The following is a 22617-nucleotide window of genomic DNA, read 5'->3' as shown; positions in this document are numbered from 1 at the left end:
TAGCTGCCAAGCACAATGCAAAATGCTGCTTGTTGTAGCTCATATCGCAAAAAGAGAGTACAAATCCTGATTTTTGTTCCGATTGATATTTCTCTTTGGTGAAGTTAAAGCCAGCTTATGCTAAAAGAGAAGTAAAGGCAGCCAATGCGTATAGGATGGGAATTGGATCCTTCTTAAAATGCTAGTTGGCTGCTCTTTTTGGCTTGAATACTCTGGAGCATTGCTCCAGGGTAAGAATGCAGCAAGCCCTGACGCCTGCTCTTCATGCATGTTGTAGGAAAGCAACTCAAGCTCCTGATCTACACACGTGTCATGGGTCAGAAAGTGTTAGAAGTGCAGTCACAAAGGGTTTGCAGTGACAACCCTACAATAACTGACAAGTTTTATGCAAGCTGAAAAATGAGACACTAATGACATAGGAAGAAATTGGCATCAGAGTAATGGTAAATGTAGCAAAGCAAACTGTACTAGAACATAGTGGTGATAATGTTACAAACATCTGTTCAGCTTTACAAGTGTGAGATCACCATTAGAAAAGCACTAGAACAAGTTTTACAGGATAAATATATATATGTGTGTGTGTGTGTGTGATTAGCTCGTGTCACACCATAATGGAGCAGAGCGAGGAAATCTCTGACCACAAGGCTGAAACAACATACATCTACAATGCACATGTTCTGGCACTTCTGTCATTCGGTAAGAAACAATCTGAACTGTAAACACTTTTAATAAAAACATTTGTAAATAAATTTTTCCATACAAACAAATAAAAACAATGGACCGACATGAAAACATAAAGATGACGACATGTATATAAAGTGAATATATTAAAAGAAAAATACACAATACATAAATTTCCACCAATAGAATCATTCAAGTAATTGCAGCTAATTTGCTATGAACCTCCAGGATTTAATCACAGGATTTCAGTCCGATAGAACCCAACTTCCAGCATTAACTAAATTAGTCCCGGAACACATGCAGCCTCCCACTGCTGTTTCCACCCACTAAGATACTCCTAGTGGGGTGCATAGCATTGATGGAACACACAGAATTCAGGTTCTCGGCGTCCCAGAAATTGTGTACGAGGTTCCCGTTCTCGTGGAAAACCTGAATCTGTCGTGGCCTCTCCATGCTGCCGATTACAAAACAATCTTCTTGTTTAGGGTCCCACACTGCTCGGAAACGGCTTAGCCAGCGGCCTGTGAAGTTATTATGCCTACAATGGAAAAGGAAAATCTTATTCAGGGCCTTAAAGGATCACCCCTTGGATACAAACTAAAAATAGACTGGCAACATCCTAGAGGAGCTAAATGTTTTGCCTATGACATAGTTACCCTTACAGGAAATCTGTGCGGTGAGAAAAGCAGAGGCTGCTGGTTTTTTTTTTTTTTTTTGCTTTCATGATGATAAATTCAGGATTTTCCAAGGCACCGACTCACTACAAGTTTGCAGCAGGACAGAACGTCTAAGCTTCTCACTTGTTGTAGATCAAGGGGCAGGATATGCATATTTTTTATTATATATATAGTAGCAGTATATATAGTTAGGGTTGTTCACAATGATTCAAAAAAATTCTTTAGATCAAAAAATTGTCTGTATATGCACTTTGGGGAGTTAGACAGTCCTGTTCTAGATTAATACAACAATCAGAATATAGTAAAACAGCCAGGTAGACAAAAAAAAAAAAAAAAAGCAAAAGACAGACGTCTATCTCCTAAAAATGGTAGGTCAGCAATGGCAGCCCTCCCATTTGTCGAGAGGAAACATTTTTATTTCCAACTCAACTGCTTTTAAATTTGTCAGTCTGTTACCTAGCGGTTTGTAACATGGCAGCCAATGGAGTGACTTTCAGCCTATGTAAGCCCAACTAAAGAAACACACAATTCCAATAGTGCTACAACAAAAATCAGAATGCTCAGCTATAGTAACCATGAACAGAACAAAAAACCACCTGCTATATGAAAGAGCTAGGAGTGCTCTAAGCACTTGTAAATACATTGCAGTGGTAAGTAGATCCTGCATTTTAGCATTACCTGATTGAAGTGAGAAGTGGAACTGTGGAGCTCAGGCTGCTGCTATCGAACACTCTGCAAAAGTAAAATCAACGTCAATGAGGAATTAAACAGTCATCTTCTATTTGAAGCTTCATGTCAATACAACTTCCAGACATGCTGCTAGTATTGAGTACAATGAAATATATATATATTATAAATATATAATAAAGGTAAAAGGTATAAAGGTAATTCCTAAGTATTCTCCGTTTAAATTCAACATGCAGTGGCTAGAAGCCAGCCGTCCTGTCGCCTTAACACCAGCAGTAAATGCTCCCTAAGCCTAGGCACTCCTCATGTTAAGAGATTACCCCCTAGGGTAGTTGGGCTTGGGAAGCACTTTTCACTAAAGCTTGCTAGGATAAAGCAGGGGCAACCATTTTCTATAATGCTTTAGAAAGTTGGGCTTACAGTCATGTGAAAATGTACATACACCTCCTTCTTCGAAGGTACTGTTTTATTTAGAACATATAAATATTAAATCTTCAGTGTAACAGTGCCTACAGCTAACATCTGTGACCTATCTATATGTCATGTAATTTTTTTTTTGTGTCAAAATGACTGGATTTTAAAACTCTGCTTACAATATATTTGAGTCCCAGAGCTTGGAGGGGAGGGAGGGGGTTCTATACAGATATTGGGTCTGCTTTATTTAGTTTCTGCCAACATCATTCAGCTTAATTTTTATAATACTCCCCACAATATGTCTATTCTAAATGACCCAGTGGACCACCTATGCGCCATGAAGTATAAGGAGTCATGCAGAATGGCAGCAGGGAGTAAACCACCACTAAGATGACTGTTGTGGCTGGCATCTGAAAAACACATGAGTGAACAGCAGCTAAATGGAGGACATCCAACAGCTATAAGGCAGGAGAATTATGTCACGTCCATGTATCACAGAACCCCTGCAAGAGGAGCGTTAGATGATGCATTGAAATGACATATCCAATTCACTTTGAGACATTATTTTATAATCTGTTGGCTAAGTGGTAACACCTAAACCCTGGCCCCTAAAAAGTGGCACAAAGAAGAGTAGAATAAGTCCCACTGACTTTTCTCAGTATTGTTTACATGTCCCAATATTAGTGTCTGTGCTTTGATCTGCTGCCACATTTGCCCACAATAAACAGCACCATGTTTGGCAAAAAACAAACATAGCATTCATGTGCCCAGTTTGACAGCTGGCTACTCTGAAACATTCCCCGGTGGAGAATCAATGACTGCCACTAAAACACATGGGCCTATAGGATTCTTCAGGTCCATGTGTCTTAAATGGCAGAGAGATTTTTTAATCAGTTAGAAAGACACTACACACACACATAGCACAGCAAACACCAGACTCTCAATATCATTTTATATTGGCACAATCTGCATTTTAGTTGAAAATATGAACACACCATGTTTTTATTGCATGTCATTAGCTTGGGATAAAAACCTTTTATTTGCAGGCACTGGTTGAATAATGACCTAAATGTTTGCCTTTTCAAATGTTGAAAAGCTCAACAATTTCCATGTGATGCACTAAGTTAACATAAAGGGTTCTTTTAGGTTATATTTGCCCACTGTAATAAACCACCCTATTCTATCACACTATCCACCAGCATTTAACTTATCACTCCATGAAGCCCATTTGTTGACTAAAGCGTTTCACACTTTCTAATCCCCATCTCTTCTACAAAATACCTTTCCATAGTCTCATTCCATTCTTTATTTAGCCTGCCCTGGAACTTGTGTTTTACCCCTGATACTGCAATTATAAAAGTTAACACTTTTCCTGTCACTGAAAGCGGATTTAATAATTCTATGATAGACCCATCAGGTTTCCAGGTAGGTTTTCCTAACCAAATCTCTAATAAACCTAATTGAGGTGTACCTAGCCTGGTAGTGCTGGACTGTACATCAGGAGCACTGTTCTACGCCGACATCAACTTCGTTGACAAACCATCTCTGCTTTTTAGGAATCCCAGGTCCATGAGAGATTTATACCTTTCTAATCAAAGTAAACTTTTTTTTTGACTGCCCAGGTCTCGACTAGGGACGACTAGGGATGTTTCCACTTATATGAGCTATGTTGACCACTTATATGAACCACTCAATGCTAGATTTCTACCAGTTGCAGCTTTTGATTTAGAGTCTCAGTGGCATGGGGTCAGAATATTTATCCCAAATCATGGTCCTGCATGTAAGCACTATTCCTTCCTGCGTAACATTAGTGGTACATAAATCAAAACTTTGCCCAATTGATATTAAAGATAACTGGGCACTGGTGCTTAATTCTCATTTGTGTCAAGTTATGCACCATGTTGTTTTACAGCTCAACAGAACAGGTTAAAAAAAAAACACCTTAAACTCTAAATAGTTTGAGGTCATTTTAGTTTTATACAATTTTTTTAAAGGGTGTATTACTGTTTTTTTTTTTTGTATGGAAAATAATTTTACAAATAAACATTTGTTACCGTAAGCGATCATCAGCACAGGTCGTGAGGATACGATTGCCAGAAACTGGGGAAAAGTATGCCGATTGCACACTTTTCGTGTGTCCAGGTAAGGAAAGAACAGGGCGAAGCTTCTTTTGCGACAGCTGTCGGACATCATAAACACATACGTCCCTGCAAAAACAGAAAAATAAAAACACGCATGCTAAAGATTATGTGTTATTTTATTAGTTATTTTCTATGGCAGAACACTTTATCTGTCTCTAACAATAGCAGAATGGAACTGCTGGACAGGGCACATATCCAAATACTTCAGGACATAAATGCGTTCTCTGTGCTGACACTGCAAGCTTCTCTTACGCTGGAGGTATTGATAGCTCCTGCACTATTCCTATACCATGCAGTCTGCTCAGGTTACTGACAAACAGTTTCCATGTATTGCTAAACACGTATAAGATATAACGCCACATATTACACATATCCTTAATGCAGAAAAAATTTAAGTCACTTTTAAAAAAAATTTGGATAAGATAGGGCGTTATTGCAGAAAGGGACAGGCAATATCCCTTCTGCAATGATCATTTTTACCTGCCTGTGAAATAGTCAAACAAAAACTGAACTGCACAAGCGTAGCTCAGCACTGGTAGTCAGGATCCACTGCACTTGCCGGGTTTGAATGAGGAGTGTGGGGGTTACATCATCCTTGCCCAGCCACTCAAGATGGCTGAAGATCAAAAGAAGATAGTGGCACCCTGTGGGAACGAGTAAAGTGGGGTTTAGTTCCACTTTAAGCTTACAAGTGTGACTAATCTTCCAACTGCACTGGAAAATGACGAGCAGTAAAGTTGGCCGTATGCAAATAGTTTTAATACCTCAGACCATTAAATGACAATATAGTGTGAAGGTCTACTCAATTACTCCCACTTATTATATTCTGTCAGATATGACTCTACACCAGTGTTTCCCAACCTTTCTTAGTCGCGGCACATATTTTACAATTAGAAAAATCCCACGGAACACCACCAAAAAGTCAGACACGTAAATTAGCTACCTGCTGCCATCTAGTGGAAGAGCTTTTTTTTGGTTCTGCCTATCACTATACATCGCTGGTATAGACAAATGAAGACAAATTTTTTGCAGTAAATAAATAATTTTGGGACCAATTAACTGAAATTGGATAATTTCCCACGGTACACCCGAAGATCTCTCAAGGCACACTAGTGTGCCGCGGAACAGCGGTTGAAAAACACTGCTCTACACTACAAAGCTGTTTGTGTGTCTCACCTACTACTGGTACAGGTAAACAATTCAGACCAAAACTTGATTTTGTGTGGTTAATCTGCCACACAATGCTAGTAAGGGAGCAATTTTAAAGTGCCTATACACATAAAAACATTTAATTAGGACAACATAATACTTATACAGCAAGGTGTTGTATCCATGGAATAATACAGTTGAAAGTTTAGAACATTCCAACAATTGTTCCAGTGACAGATCTGGAAATAACAGACCTGCGTCTTCCCCCCCCCCCCCCAATACAGAACACCACAATGCAGGGTAATGCATTACTAGGCGCTGCGGAATGTTGCAACGCATGTGAATAGGCTGTTAATTCTTTTTAGAGTGATTGACATAGCCTGGTCAATCTGCTTTAGATGTAGATTCTTGTCAATATTTTGTTAGTCTGAGGTTGCATTTTAGTTTTATATTGGTTCATCAACTCTATATATGAAAAAGGTTTTCTTAAACTGCTTGGCTTTTCAAAAAATACCTTACACTAATGCTGACAGAACTAACTACAAAAGTGGGCACTTTATTCAGTGGACAGAATCTACACTTATACACACTAAAATGTAAAAATAATTTTGCACCCCTCAAATTGTGGACATACATTTAAAAAGGAAACTTGTAGAGTTCATGGTGATTGCAGAAAACCCCTACCACACAATTTGCGCATGATCTGATCAGAGGTTTTAAATAAAAGAAGGTTTGAAAACTAGTTCATAACATTCCCTATGTACAGGAAGCAGCACACATCAGTGCAATTGTGAGACACTATTACAGTTTTAGGGTCCAATCATCCTTCACTATTACTTCACTATTATAAGGTAACAAAAAGCTTTGAAATGTGATAGGAAAATGAAGCATGCAATAAGGTTCAGAAATAGAAAAGGAATATGCGTCATCCAACACTTACCCAGCTCCTGCAACAACACACAGTTCTCTTTGCAATGGATGCACACTAACAGTACGGGGGCCTGATAAGTCTACAGGTGCTCGCCCTTCATAAGTTGTTCCCGGGGTTCTGCGATCCACCAATGATAGTTGTGAATCCCAATGACTGACTATCAGGACGGAACCATCGGATGAAAAGAAATCGAATGAAGAGAAGTTTTCTTCCTCATCGCGATAAATCTGCAGAAAAAAAATGACATTACATCCCTGCTACCAAATTCACAGTCAAGAAATATTTAGATTAATATTTAAAACTTCAACTCCTGCTAAAATTTTGGAATATTTTATTTATTTAAATGTGGGGGAAAGTTTATTACAAGGTTAGGTTTTTGTGCTCCATTACAGTGATCCTAGTCACTCAGTAATAGAAAAGAAGACCAACCACTGTAATAAAAAAAAAAAAAAAAAAAAAAAAAAAAAAATTTTCATAACTTTTTACATTTGTGACCTCCATATCTTGAAATTCTTTATAGCTGGGGGGCTGAAATTGTAATAACTAGTATCTATGAGGGTCCCCTGTACACTCTGAAAATTACAGGTCATTGTGACATACATATTAGGAGATATGGAGGTTTGTACACACAGAGCTGTGAGGATGCAGAAGATAGAGATGGATACATTTCACAGGCAGAGCTCGTGCTGTGAGATGGGGGCGGGGCTGCCTGTGTCCCCTTCACATGAAGGCTGAGCTGTGTGCAATCCTCTGAATGGATGACACACAGCAGCCTGAGATCCGTGCATCCGAGGATGAGAGCTGCCGAGAGCTGGGCGGGGTATTCAAATCAGCCGGGCGGAGCAACCGGCTAAAAAGCTCTGGGGAGAACTATGAAGCATTACATTTTTTTGCATGGAAATGTATTTTACATTGTAGGCCTATAGTTTTTAAGGTATAACTCACCGAAATATGTCCAATATTTAATACATTTATTGACAAACTTTAAATTAAAAAACACAAAAATCTGTTAAAAAAAAAAAGTTAAACATGTAATATAACTGTACAGTAGCTTGTATAATATATATATATATATATATATATATATATATAAAGATTTCTTAATATTGGACTCAATACAGCTATTTAGTTTTGAATCCAATACAAAATTTTTTGAATTTCCCAATCCTCCAGCAACGCATGCACTGACGTCACCAGGAAACCCTGGAGATTGTCTCTACAGTCGCCGAATGGAGGAAGGACCTGTCCCTAGGACCTGCGGGGACCAGCAGGACGCCGGTGGAGCAAGGTAAGTAGGTTTTTTTAAGTTTAAATTGACCCCGAGTGTGACTCAGGATTACCGCTAGCGGGGTTAAATTTCTTTTTACAAGCATATGCTCAGTTTTTTACCATGCAGATCTCCAACAGGTATACTTTAAATTTCCCTTCATCACAAAACAAAAGGGTTCCACAAACATACAGTGGATCAGTTTCCTAGAAGTATTTTCCTTTACAAAAGACTCTAGGTTGAATTCAAATATTGCAACAATGTTGAAGGTTGGAAAATAATTTCACTATTTTTCAGGAAATTACTTAATAAAACATATTTACTATAAAGGCAGGTGATCGTTAAAATGAAATATGAAAGGTTGATCAACACTATGTGAATCAGGGAGACGCACCTAATAAGCAAGGTAAATGTAAACAATGAATTCTACAAATAAACCAATGCACATGGTGAGCAGGGTTAGGAAGAAATAAAACATGTTGTGAGGGATGCTAGCTACTTCTGCCCTTGTTACTTTGAGACACCGATCCCATAAAAAGTATGCAGAACTCCCAAAAAGTATGTGCATACTCAGAAATGACCGAATCGATTCGACCAAAAAGGATGCTAGTAAACTCAAAAGAACACAGTCCTATGAAACCAATGTGTAATAAAATGCAATATCCTAAAAACAGACCTCATCGAAGACTGTGCGTGTGACATCTCCGCATCGCACTGTGCCATCATAGCTGAGGGACAGCAATTGTGCAGAATTCCAAGGACAAAATGACAGGCAGCCAACATATCGTGAATGAAGTTCAAAGGTATAAATCCCCATATCAGCTGAATTGTCTTCCTAGAAAGTAAAAAAAATTGAACAAAGGTGCTGAAAAAAAAAAAAAAAAAAACACACACACACACAACACACTGATCTGTAATGTTAGCCTTATACAACTGGATTATTATGATTTGTATTAGACCTAAAATGTGTTGAATGTACTGCCACACACAGTAAATCTGATGCACTCACTAACAAAAGAAAGCACGGTATGTATGTGTGCATGCTTTATACTTCTAAACATTGGGAGATCACAAAAACCCACCAGATACTTGTAAGACTAACAAGTAAAAACCGGACAGATTTATGTTCCTTTGATTCTACACTTTATATTAATTCAGATTCAATAAAGAAATTATATAAACTGCTTGACAAAACTGGAAACATACAGCCAATTTAAATTCCAACCACACCTGTGTGAAGTCAGGGCTGCAAGCCAACAGGATCTAAATATGTACAGCCCTATATAACCATGCAAGTCTGACAGATAATAGATCTCTCAGGACAGTATGTGAGCAACATTTCTGTAGCTCTGTACATGAAGAGTTTTACGACATATTATAACATTTTAATTTATAAATCCTTTCCAGAAAAAAAAACCTTCTGCTTGTTTACAGGTTTAATGTGTTAATTTAATTCTGTGAGCTTGCAACTCATCATCGCCTTGGTGGCCCCTTTTCACCCCCCACTTACCTAATTGTCATGTTCACAGTCTATTCTTTTTACTTTGTTAATGTTTTATGTATATTGGATTTTCACTGTTCATCATATTTACCATATGGGATTGTATTTATTATGCTAGTTTGCTACTGTTATTCATATGTTACCTATGTGGTCCTACCTGATGTACCAATAACCATCCTGTATACTGTGTTTACATTTATGTTCTTTTTATGTTTTCTTATTGTATATGAAATTTGTTAATAAAAACTCAAAAAAAAAAACCAAAAAACCAAAACCATTTGCAAATTGCAAGGCATATCAGATCATTTTTTTGTGCTTATAAGTGGTATGAAATTACTGTTTAACCAAATATTGCAATGCAAAGTAAAATCCTAATTTTAATGTTTACCTCCAAATCTGCTTACAGTTACCTTCCCTTTGCAGAGGTAACCAATCGATTCAAGTTCAGCCTACCTCTTATTAGCCGATGGCCACATCCCAAAGTTATAACCGCAAAGAAAGCAAACCTGAGGGTTAGCTCAGTAAGGGAACTTTTAGGGCCAACATTCCCTAACTCAACAAATATGTATCAAAAAACTAAACCTTTTTTGGATTTAATATATAAAAAAAAAAAAAAAGTACATTAAAACATGTTTACCAATATTATCTACAGAGCCGCAAGTGACGTCCCCACGCCTGTAGCATCCCACTTGCGGCTTGGTAGAGGCAGCAGCAGGACATGATTTATTAGAGGAATACACCGGCCTTAACCTCCATCCTCCGGAGACCCGGCTACTCTTGGTGGGAAACATTGAACGAAAAACCTAGAGTCCATTGTGGACTGTGAAAGAATGTGAAGTTAAATAAGAAGAAAGAGTACTGGGTTCACTGTGAACATGACAATCAATCTTTACTGATAGAAATAAAGTTCTAAGACGCTGCTGCTTTTGCCGGTCCTTACACCTGTTCCTGTTTTTATATTCGGTCCAATAAAGTTATAGTTTTTTGATACAAATTTGTTGAGTTAAGGAATGTTGGCCCTAAAGGTCTCCTTACTGAGCTAACCCTCGGGTTCTCCTTTCTTTGCAGAGGTAACGTGAAACGTGAGTTTTAAAATGTGTACCCTAATGTGACAGTGCTTGTACCATAAATGTGACAGTACCCTAAATTGCCAGGTATCAGTAACATCAAATGTTTTAACAAGGTAATAAAAATAAAATATTAGCAGGTCTGATGAAGTCAAGGTGACAATTATAACCTCCAAAGGGTTTAAAGTCTCCTTGACTGCATTAACACACCACTAGATGCAGTGGCAAGTAGGACACCTGGATAGGTAGGATGAACTGACAGAACAGTCAATTAATTGTACCTGTCCAGATGTTCAACAGCAGCAAAGCACAGAGAATAGTTTTACTGTGCTTGGCTGCATTGTTTGGTCTCCTGGTCAGGGCGACTAAGGAGAGATTCTCTGAAGACTGCTGAGGGAGGAATCATAAGGGGGCGCTCTGCTCGACACTCCCCTTTGCATTGCAATTAATGCTGCAGGTTCAGGCCTGGCTGTGGAGTGTCTGGGGCGCTAATGCAGTAGCACACTTCCCAATGTCTGCCCCTAATAGATATCCACCGACCACTAACAGATAGCACAGGAGTCCCATCACTTACCAGATTCCAGAGTCCAACGTTACCATATTTATCTCCTGATGCCACAAGTGTTCGGCTTCTAGAAGGATGGATGGCTACAGATGATATTCGTCCAGGAACAACTTTTGCAACATCCTCTTGTCTTAGCTTCATTTTGTTTAGACTATTTTCATAACTGACAAGTGACATTAAACAGAAAATCATCACGTTTGTCTTAAAGGAACATTAGAATTAGATGTAAACAAAATGAATGAAATTTAGTTTTCTGAAAGAACTGCCATAATTTTTACTTTTACAAACAACTATTTGTCACTTCAATTTTGTTTTTGCAACTCAGTAATTCTTATCTCTTGCTGCACGTTAGAAGAGTAGCACCCGTACATTGGCAAATGTACAGGTGCTACTCGTCTAACGTGCAATCATTTTGGAAATGACTGTATGGGAATTCTCAGGGTGCGATTTTCAATGGCAGAACATAAGTACAATGGTATGACAATCACAGTACTACTGACCAGTTGCAACTGGTAACAAAGTGTTGTTGCCTCACAAAATAAACCCTAGGGGGTCCATAAGCAATGAACAGTTTGTGACTCTCAGGTCACTTTAACTTTTAAGATCTTTTTGGCTATCTATAAGGGCGACATTCTTGCCACGGGTCAGCAATGTAAGAGGCATTCTTCCCACTGACCACCACACCAATATACCGTGAGCAGTTGCACATATAGTAATTATAAAAGGGGTTCCCTGAAAGTTATTTCAAGGTTAGACTAGATAGATATAGATGGATCATAGGAAAAGATTATATTTTAGTAATTGGGTTACCTATACTTTAATGGCTAAAAAAAAAAAAAAAAAAATACACATTGCTGTAATACTACCCACACATTTGCATGTGACTGTTAAGACAAAGCCCATTGCTGAGATGTTCAACCCCTGTACCTACCTCTTTAATGCTTTGACATGTGTATTTGATGTAGTTTTAACAGTTTCCTGTACAAAATAAAGTACTGAAAAATTACTCAATCATTCCACAAGGAAAAAACACATGCAAAATAAAATTAAAGAATAATAACAGACCTGGCTAATGGAACTCCACATATTAAGGAATTGTTCCATTGCTTTATTGTCATTCTGTTGGTTTACAGGAATCATTTCAATAGGTCCTGGAGGTTTCATAACCTGCACCTAACAAAAACAAAAAAAAAAAAATGGAAATTTTAAAAACAATAAAAAACATTTCTGGCATAATATTGGACAAAGTATGCTTTTTATCTGAATATTTTAATCAGAATTTTCGATATAATGTTTATTAAAGTTCATTGTCTGTAATAAGGACTGTATTATTCTGTATTATTGCCTCTCTATCTTTTCTGGTGATGTCAGGAAAGCCATAATTTTAGCACTGTCACCAAAAGAAGAGAAGAGGAGAGGAGAGGAGAAAATCTTCCAATAGGAACACCAGCAGTTCTGGTTACAACTGTTTATTGAAATTATCAGTTTTTATGGATTTACTTTCACTTTATTCTTGTGTATTTGGTAATAAAAGTGAACAGAAAACTGAATACAAACACCTAAAAATAAACAAGTCAAAGTTTTGACTTTTTATGCACTTTAACTTTTTGTTTTTGCAATGTTGCATGAACAGTGCATGCCATTTGTTCTCTTACATTTTCTTCCACAGTTGGAGCTTGCTCTTTCTGTTTAGCTTCAGAAGGAGTCAGGTTCTGAAGCCTCATGGAACGGCGAACAACTGTACTGTGTGTGTTCTGAGGTTTCTCCCTAAAAAGAAAAAAAAAAACAGAACACAAATACAAATCAGTATCAGTAAAAGTCCATAGGATTGCATAATTTTTACGAGAGAGAGAGAGAGAGAGAGGGGGGGGGAGAGAGATCAAATATCTATCATTTGAAGGTCTCTTCATCCCAGGAGCTGGATGGGATGTGTCCTAGTCCACACTAAGGACTAGCAAACATCTATACACACACACACACACACACACACTTTTTTGTGCCAGAAAATCTGTTGAGATTTACAGCCAGACAGCAGAGTCAGATTTGTGAATTTTCTCAGCTGAAGTTAGAAGTACATCTAGGTCACCTGCCCAACCCAAGCCTATGAATGGGCAGTGAAGGAGCAGCAGCAGCTCAAATCCAAAGAGAATACAATTAAAAACCTTAGAAATGCAATGCAGCAACCTTACAGCCATCATGTGATATATTATGTATGAAAGGAAATCAATTTAATCTAGTCACTGCTCCAACAGTTATTTTTCTTTACTTTGCCTAAAATGTTGTAATCCAGGGGTTGTACAGGTTTATTTAACACACAACAGCTAAAATAATTCATAAACGTAAGCCAGTTCGCAACATTCTATGATGTCCCCTTATGAGTTTTGCTAAAAATGCATTAGGTGTTTTTAATACAGTGCAATGATAATGTGTAATCATGAACAAACCTGTGAAATCATGAACATGTGAATAAGCACATACCAATTAAAACACAAAGTGGGTTTAGTGGATTTTCAATACGTTACCACCAATTTTTACCTTTTGACAACACGGTTCGGATTCTTCTTTTTAGGTGGAAGAAGGCTTGCTGCAGACTTTAGGAGGAGAAAAAAACCAACATCTGATTAAAACACTTTTTTTTGTAAAAAATGTGATTATTTGTTCCAAAGACCAATATGTTGAAATTCAGGAATATAATATCAAGATAATACATGCAGAATGCAAATAAAATTAAAAAAAGCATAAGTAAAAAAAAAAAAAAAAAGCATAAATATACCAACCTCAAGCAATTTTATGGAGTTCAGAAATTTTGCATTCTCCTTTATATTTTTCAGTCTTGCACGCTCATATGCAGAAAGCCCCATGTGATCCTGAAAAACAAAAACATATTAAAGCTAAATTTAGTAAAAATAGAAGCATTGTTAGAATTCTATGCAGTTCACCTGTGTATTTGCATGTGAACACCAGCCTAAACAGTATTGGCTACAGCAAGCATTTATTATTTTACACTTTTTAGCAGCAAGTCATTTTAAGTGTAACTCAAGGTAAAACTGTGGGTTTTTGTTTAGTTTTGGAGTGGAGGAAGATTTAATTTTAACTATTTCCAGCATGTCCCAGTTAGTGTCAGGCAGTGCCAAGCAAGATCAAAGACAGAAGGGCAGGAACCATATTCCTCAATGGACTTCTCTGAGGGACACAGGATTCTACAATGGTGGGACTTCCAAAAGCAGTACTTTAAAGAATGAAAAGCTGCAGCTGGAAGTAAAAGGACCACAGTGGACCCGGGTGCAAGACTATTTCTCAGGGAACCTAATGGGACCTAGCGAGAAGGACACAAAAAAAGTTCATCTGTCTTTTTGTACATTTTTTCGCATTGCCAGCCCAATTAAATAATTGCTGAATGCAATGAAAAGTGTTCTAAATATTTTTTACAATGGCTGTAGGGGTGCCTGAAATCTTGTTTCATTTAGTGACATGGCTGCAGGGGGCCCTGACATAATGTATAACAGATTGAGTATTGTTACTCTGCCTCTCCAAAAGCATTGAGGAACAAGGTTTTCACAATATGCCCCAAGAGGGATAGAGATTGGAGAGAGATGGAGATGGAGAGAGAGAGATAGAGATAGAGACCTTAGGTCAGCATACTAGCAGGTGTATGTGAAGCATTGAATAAATATGAGAAGGCAGATGCTTAATATGGCCAAATTTGGCTTGACTGAGTGACAATCTGACATTGGTTTATGAAGCCCATTACACAAAATCATGCAGGGAGATCAAACAGGTAAAATAAACCTGCCCCTTCAAAAGCATTACCAGCAGTGTCTGCTTGAGTAATTTTCCCCGATCTGCATGAACAAAAACTTTGAGGCTTGATTTCCATATGGCTGTGATAAGGGTTGCATTAATGTACACATTACCGTAACATGTTTCCAGCATTAACATGTTGTCATTCATTTTAAAAGGCATCCCAAAAACAAAGGCAAATCAACTCAATGCACATGTACTCTCCTGGAAAAACCTGTGTGGTCCAGTGCAGTATAGAAGCAGTCTATTAAATTTTAGGCATTAATGCATCTAACTGTAGGTGTAACTGCCTAAGCTTGCTTCATGCCCACTGGGGTACCATGCGTGGTGGTTGCAATATTTTTGCTTCATTCAGTAACATAATACCTGTCACCAAGTTCCTAACGAAGAACTACAATACCTCTACACTTACATTCACTTTAGCATAGAGAGGGGTTCTGTAGTCTTCAGAGATATTTGGAAACAATTTAACTGATAGAGTCTAGTACAGGCAGAGGACAGATGGTTACAAGATTTATGGCAGAAATAAAAAAGGTATGTTTTTTTAATATAGTTTTAAACAGATATGCAACTGAAATGTGTTTTGTTAAAGAGGAATTGTACTCAAAACCCCCCAAAAAAACACACTTATATACCTTCAATCCAGCCAGGCAGACCGATCACTCAGGGGTGTCCGGCGTCTGGTCCCACATCGTCCTGATCTGCCATCTTCATCTTCTCTTCCGGGTTCTTCATCCTACGTCACCTGACCCAGGCACGAGATCGGGTGATGTAGGATGGAAGAAAAAAAAAAAAAAAAAAAATGGCCGATCTCACTGCGCATGCAATGAGAAAAAAAAACTGAATTTTTACCCTACATTAAAGGGTTCTCCACCCTTTTATGTAAAGTGAAAATTCTGAGTATAGGTGCGCTTTAACAAAGTCTAGTAAAGTCTGAGTATAGGTACACTTTAACAAACCAAACGGGAGAGGATAAAAAGTTTGTTGTAAGGGTTTACCTAATTTAACAATTAAGATTGTTCTGCTTCATGTCATTTCTTCATCCCCTGTGCACAGACAAATATTACTGGGATTTAAAACTTAGATTGAGTATCAGATAATTTTTACATAGAATAAGAAACTTACCAGAGAATTGATTACACACAACCAGGTATAGATTTTCCATTTAAAAATTCTTTTTACTGTCTTTTTGAAGACTAGCAATTGGTAGCACAGTTCAATTCACACAAACTTTCAACAGACATAACACGTACAGTTAGAACAACTCAGGTGACATTACCTGATCGGATTCTTCCTCACTGTCAGATTCATCTATGGATTGTTTCTCTTCTACAACTTCAGGGTTTAAATTCAAGTTTGCTATGGAATTTGCTGCAGATTCTGCCTCCTCTTCCTCCACAGTGTCTGCTTGAATCTTATTTCTAAGATTTCTCCCTGAAACGCTGCGTGTTCTGGGTGCAGAAGTAGAACGGGTTGCACGGATATTGGATTCATTGTTCTGTTGGTAAAAGCAGATTGTTTCTAATGTTACAAATCAACATCAAGGGGTTCAGACTGCCATATCCCACTCTCATTTAACCCAAGTCAGAGATTCAGAAATAGCTTAAGCGTAACCATCAGCATGAAAGTCAGAGAACTAATTTTTCTTATGACAGCCACTTTAGGACTGAGTAGATAATTGCACACATACATATAATTTCTGGATCATGGCAAAAACTAAAACATAAGCCAATCTTTACCAAGTCACCAAGTGAATAAAAAAGCCATAAGGAGAAGAGGTCTTACCTGATTTATGTCATTTTCATGATCAAATTTCTCCTTCAGATTCCCAGATTCTTCCGCCAAGCGTTCAAGCCTCACAACAAGGCACTTGTTATTTTTGCTCATCTTAGCAGGCAAGTCAGATTTCTTTTCAGTAGCAGCTTCCTGAGGAACATATATTAGTTTATTATGCCCTTTCACTTTGCAAAGAATACCCAGACATGCGCAAGAAAAATATAAAAAAAAAGCTTTTTGGCTTTTGCTTACACATAAATGTATTTTTGAGGCAAGCTTTTCCTTATTGGTAAAACTAAGTACAGATTCCACAGCAAGGTATTTATTTACAATGCTGCCATTTGAACAGCCTATATTCCCTTAGTAGATCAAGCTTAATGGATCTGGTGGACTGTCCTCATTTTATCATGCAAGCGGATGGTTAAGCTTTGTGCTCAAATGAAATATTGGTTCTGTTGGTGCCAGGATCTTAGTAATGTAGGATTTAACAATGACACATGCAACAATAGTTTCCACCCAATCAGCAGCCTCCACTTTTGGCTTTTTAGACCAGAAATTTGTTTTGTGACAAATTGTCTTAAAGCAGACCAATAATGATAATTGCCTGGATGAAAACTGATCTTTTGGTTTCAGTCACACACCTGAAACAAGCAAACAAACAACAGTGTGATAAATTGTGCAACAATTCTCACATCTTAAACCAGGTGTAACTAGGTGTAAAGACAATATAAAAAAATACACGTACTTGTAAGAATTGAGGCTGCCATAGCTGACCTTCCTTTCTAAAAAGATTTCCCTGGCTGTCAGGTTGATCCAGCAGCTTTAGTACTTTTCAGTTATACATACTAAAGCCTCCCATTTAATTCTGCATTCTGTTTGTTTGTGTATTGGTTTCTTTTTAATAGTCCTGGTTGCAATGTTGCACTTTTTTTAAACGCATTACAATGTGTGCTATGCACCCTTGTGGTGCTCTGTGATTAAAATTCACAAACACAAAAAAATATAAGATTTACCTTTCAAATAATGAGCACTCTGAATCATCAATAATGTTACAGTTATGAAATGCACAGTATTAATTAGAAATACCCACCCCAAAGTTTAGGACAGCTTCATATAAAAGGGCACGTCTGTAAAACAAACTTTTAAGAGGCCTCACCTGATCAGAATTCTCTCTGGATGTCTGAAGATTCTCAGGTTCCGCCTTCAGATTAGAAAGCAGATGAATGAGGGGTCTCCTTACACAGCTGCCTTCTAATGACATACAAGTTCTCTTTCCTGCACCGCCTTCTAAATGATGGTTTTCTTCTAGCAAGCGTTTCTTCCTATAATCCCTCTTACTGGGTGTGGTGAGCACATCGTGTTCAAGGGAAGCAGGCCCTCCATTAGTGGTCTTCACCATATTTGGTGTACTTTCCTGTTGAAGGCAAATTGGACTATAAGGAACTACATTGTATATTTATCACCAGGTAAAGAGTGCAACAATATGGAGTCACAACTCTAACCAACAGTGTTAATTTCAATTTTTCAGTACTATTATCTCCTGTTTTGTCCACAGCTAGATATTTTCCAGTGAGGTCTTATATTCTGTAAAATGTGTTTATTTGGATTTGCACTCTGCAATAAGGCTGCATGGAGTTTGTAGGTTCTCCCAATGATTGTGGTTTCCTTTGGGTACTTGGGTTACCTTCCACATTCCAAAACATGTAGTTAGGTTAATCTGCTTCCCCCAAATTGACCTTAGACTGTGGTAATGACATTTGATTGTTGTAGAACATTAGATTGTGAGCCCCTTTGAGGAACAGTTCCTGACATTACTATGAACTTTGTAAAGCACTACATAATATGTCAGTGCTATATCATAACTGAAAAATAATAATAAGGCTGCATACATATGTCAAATTGTTCTTGATCCGTCCTGGCGAGTCAATGACCGACTGATCAGGAATGATCACTTTGCATTATAAATAAATAGCCTAGGCACCACACTGGCCAGATGTAACCCATCTCATAAGTTGTGGTTCCTTGTGGTGAAAAACAAACCGTGCAAGTATGTAAACATTACTATTATAGTAGCATTCAGTTAGGGTATTTGTGTGCTGCAAAACAACATTTCTAAAAAAAAAAAAAAAAAACTCCAAACACCTGTAGGATGATTTTTAGTTGTGGTCACATGTAATACCACTAATATCTGTCTTAAGTTGTTTCTTCCTCTTGGGGAATGCACATGACTCATGCAGTGTTCACAAAATTTTTTTTTTTTTTTAGGGGGGTGGCTGTAAACCAGGAAATTAAAAAGTGGCAAGGCAATACATAGCAATTTCAGTGTTCCCACTTTTTCTGCAAAAGTTTTAACCAGTTAAAATGCTTAAAAAACTCTCCTGTGGGCAGCAAAGTTACTGATCTATACTGCAGCTCTGTGAACCCCCTCTCAGATTGATAACTCCATGTAAATGCTAGCTTACTGGATGCCTGACATAGGTATCCCGGGAGGCTCATGGATGCTCCTTCTACGCATGCCCGAGCGTGCGCAGGAGCCTTTTTGCTCAAAAAGAGCAGTGCGCAGTGAGATTGTCAATTTTTTTTTTATCCTACATCACCTGATCTCGCACATGGGGCGGGTGACGCAGGATGAAGAACCCGGAGGAGAAGACGAAGATGGTGTTGCCCGGAGTGCCAGCTCAGGGATGACGCGGAACCAGATGCAGGTAGCTGTGTTTTTTGTTTTTTTTTGTGTGTTTTTAGTATAGTTCCTCTTTAGGCTGGGTCTACACAGAGGTTTTTTTTAAAAACACATGTGAACGTTCCTACTGCGTGTATATGCGTTTTTATGCACTTTTATTAGCATTTTAAAGCTTGCCTTTAAAATGCTGGGAAATGTCAATGATGCGCGATTCTGCGTTTTTACGCGTTTACATTTTAAGTGCTTATAAAGGGCTTAAGTGCGTGGGAAAACCCCCAATTGAAAACAATGGAAGCGTTTACCTGCGTTTTTAGGCGTTTTCCAGCGACATTATAGATAACGCTCATAAACGTGCATCAAGGAAACGTCCTGGTATAGATTAGACCATTAGAATGCATTAGAAATTTAAACATGGGCTTTTAAAGCCTCAGGTAAACGCTGGGGAAAACGTCCGTATAGACTAAGCCTTTCAATGGGGCGTTTTCAAGCACTTAAAATGTAAACACGGAAAAACGAGGCATAAACGGTTTACAGCGTTTTATAGGCAAGCATTAAAACTCCTATAAAAGTGCATAATAACGCAAATAAACGCAGTAGGAACATTTACATGCGTTTTTAATAATGTCCGTGTGGACCCAGCCTAACAGGCTGCCTGCACTCACTGACCTCTCTCTAGACCAGCGCAACCAGAGTTCCTCCAGAAGTTAACGGTTCCTTGAGCAATGTGTGCTTCTCAGGTCAGTTTAAGTGACACCAAAGACCTGTACATGTGACCTTAATCAGGTACCTTTTGAAAATTATGCTTTTCAATTTTCTCGAGGACCACCGGTTGGGCGACCGTTGCATTAGAGGGTCAGCAGCAAAATTACTAATTCAGTTGCAAATATGGTTGTACATGCAAATATATGTTTTTATTTTGGACAATGTTGTTCCAATTTTATCTTTTTTTTTTTCCTTCAGGATGGTAAAAGGAAAAGTCGTCTCTATTGAAAACTATGTTTTAAACTATTGAAAAAATGTTCTGTGCTCACTCCTCTCATGTCCTAAGAGGAACCTCTTACAGTCTGTTTAAAGCAGAACTAAACAAAAAAAAAAAAAAACCTGAGACTAGGCAGGTGCTTTATTGCAGAAGGGAGAGATAATGTATGCCAAGCTTAGGGATTTTTGGACAGCTAAGGGGAGCAATCAGGCAGGTATTTGTTATTATTAATAAACAGGATTTATATAGCACCAACATATTACACAGCGCTGTACATTAAATAGGGGTTGCAAATGACAGACAGATACAAACAATGACACAGGAGGAGAAGAGGACCCTGCTCCAAGGAGCTCACAATCTAGGAGGTGGGGCAAGTATCACACAATAGGAGGTAAGCCGGTTTTATTTCAGGAGGGATATTGCCTGTCCCTTTCTGCAACAAAACCCTTTCTCAATGCAAATTTTAAAAATGGAACTTCGCTTTAAAAGTAACTCCACTTTAATAAAGCCAACCCCCCCTTTTTTTTTATATGTGTAAAAGGTGTCATTGCTGTCTGTGTCTTCAGTGGGGTGATGTACACAATTGCTTCTGGTGACCACAGTCATTCAGACAAAAAAAAATTAACGCTATCGCCAAAACAGTAAATAGAATTGTCCATCTCTATAATAAGATGGAAAAAAAAAACATTTCCAGGCAGGTTTTACCTTCCAAAAAAAAAAAGTTGTATTTATATTGGAAAGATACATAATATATTATAAATAATTAACATATATATGAGAAAGATAGAGATTTTTATCTTATTTTTTCAGGTGGTAGCATTTCAATGCAATTGAATTAAGGCTGCTGCAAAAAGAACCAAAAGAACTCGAACAAGCATGGCATGGGCATATATTTCACCCTCTATTATTATTATTATGTAAAAGGATTTATATGGTGCCAACATATTATGCAGTGCTGTACATTAAATAGGGGTTACAAATGACAGCCTAATACAGTGATACAGGAGGAGAGGACCCTGCCCCAAAGAGCTTACAATCTCCCTACTGCATAGTGTATTGGCATGCCATTCACAATGACTGGCACAGCAATGTAACACAGTAATGTGTGCAAAAAAGGAAATATGACAACCCCTCAAACATTCCCTGGTGGGAATCTTCCAGGTCCTTGTGCTTCAATGGCAGTAATTGTTTACCAGTAAATGTTTGTTTTATAATCAGAGCCCTCAGTGTGGTTCTGTCACTAAAAAGAAGTCACACTACACTTCTTGGGCTATATATATATTACTACAGTATTTATATAACACCATCACATTATGCAACACTCTACAAAGTCCATAGTTGTGACACTAATATATATATATATATATATATATATATATATATATATAAAATATATATATGAGTGTGTATACTACTGTTTTCCTACATATGCTTTCTTTATCTGTCTTCACAGTTATCCAGCAGAGGACACATTGACAGCTGGTTTCACATGTGAATATGAGTATAATAAAAATGTCATATAATAAATATTCTAACTACAGGAGCAGCAGAAGGGTCAGTCTGGTTCTTCATGTTAGTACAGAACACAGTGACACTTACCTGACCTACCATGACTGGAAGTTTCATGTCCTTGCTGTGTTGAGCTCTGCACCCTGACATGTCTGCATATATAGGAAATGCTCCCCGGGTCCGGTGGCACGTTCTCCGGTCACTCGTTGTATAACATCACACAATGCACAGCTGACACTTCGCTCTTCCCGCCAGCACAGTTGTGTAACTAAAACTGGGAGGGCGGATGTGACGTCACAGGACAGCCCGCGCCAGGGCATTGCTCAGCCTGCTGCAGGCAAGGGGTCACTGGAGCAGCAATAAGTTGTATAACTTCCCTCTTATATAAATGAATTTAGAGGTGCTGGAAGTGAGTCAGAATCATGATCACAGCTGTAGGCAACCAGCACAGGTTATGACTTGCTCTTGCATTACCTAAATGGATCAACACTGCTGTCTGCACAGGGTTTGTTCACTCATAACTCCAAGCTATTCCTGATTTGGAGGGTCTGTCCCTAGTTAGATCAAAGTCCCTCGTACATAAGTGCATATACGGACAGTTTAAAAGAAAAATGATTTTTTTTTTTTTTGTAAGAAACAGAGAGCATGCATTAGCACGAGTTTCCCGACATGTTGAGCTTATAGCATTCAAATATGGAACTGAAAAAATACTCAGGCAAACTAGGACAATAATCAATATGATTGGATTTTCTATATGCCTTGTAAACAAAACAGAGGGTGCGGGTGGAAGCA

At 38.1% G+C, this 22617-nt stretch overlaps 1 protein-coding gene across 2 annotated transcripts; it reads right to left on the bottom strand.

Annotated features, from left to right (window-relative positions):
• Positions 1–709: 709 nt before the first annotated feature.
• Positions 710–22082, bottom strand: WDR76 (WD repeat domain 76). 2 transcript variants are annotated; one of them, XM_072402524.1, is made up of 15 exons: positions 21916–22082; positions 17814–18071; positions 16667–16807; positions 16161–16379; positions 13858–13947; positions 13616–13671; positions 12736–12847; positions 12146–12253; positions 12012–12058; positions 11090–11243; positions 8624–8782; positions 6690–6907; positions 4514–4666; positions 2037–2090; positions 710–1219 (listed from the first exon to the last, which is right to left on the bottom strand). In XM_072402524.1, exons 1-15 carry the CDS (start codon positions 21973–21975, stop codon positions 964–966), a joined length of 2085 nt encoding a protein of 694 aa, XP_072258625.1. In that variant the 5' UTR covers positions 21976–22082; the 3' UTR covers positions 710–963. The 2 variants fall into 2 exon arrangements, with proteins under 2 accessions (XP_072258625.1, XP_072258627.1); XM_072402526.1 differs by having other exon boundaries at positions 21925–22080.
• Between the last annotated feature and the right edge of the window lie 535 nt (positions 22083–22617).

Source organism: Pyxicephalus adspersus, chromosome 2 (genome assembly GCF_032062135.1).
Source record: "Pyxicephalus adspersus chromosome 2, UCB_Pads_2.0, whole genome shotgun sequence".
In the NCBI taxonomy this organism is placed as follows: Eukaryota; Metazoa; Chordata; class Amphibia; order Anura; family Pyxicephalidae; genus Pyxicephalus; species Pyxicephalus adspersus.
This window is presented reverse-complemented; position numbering and strand designations above follow the sequence as displayed.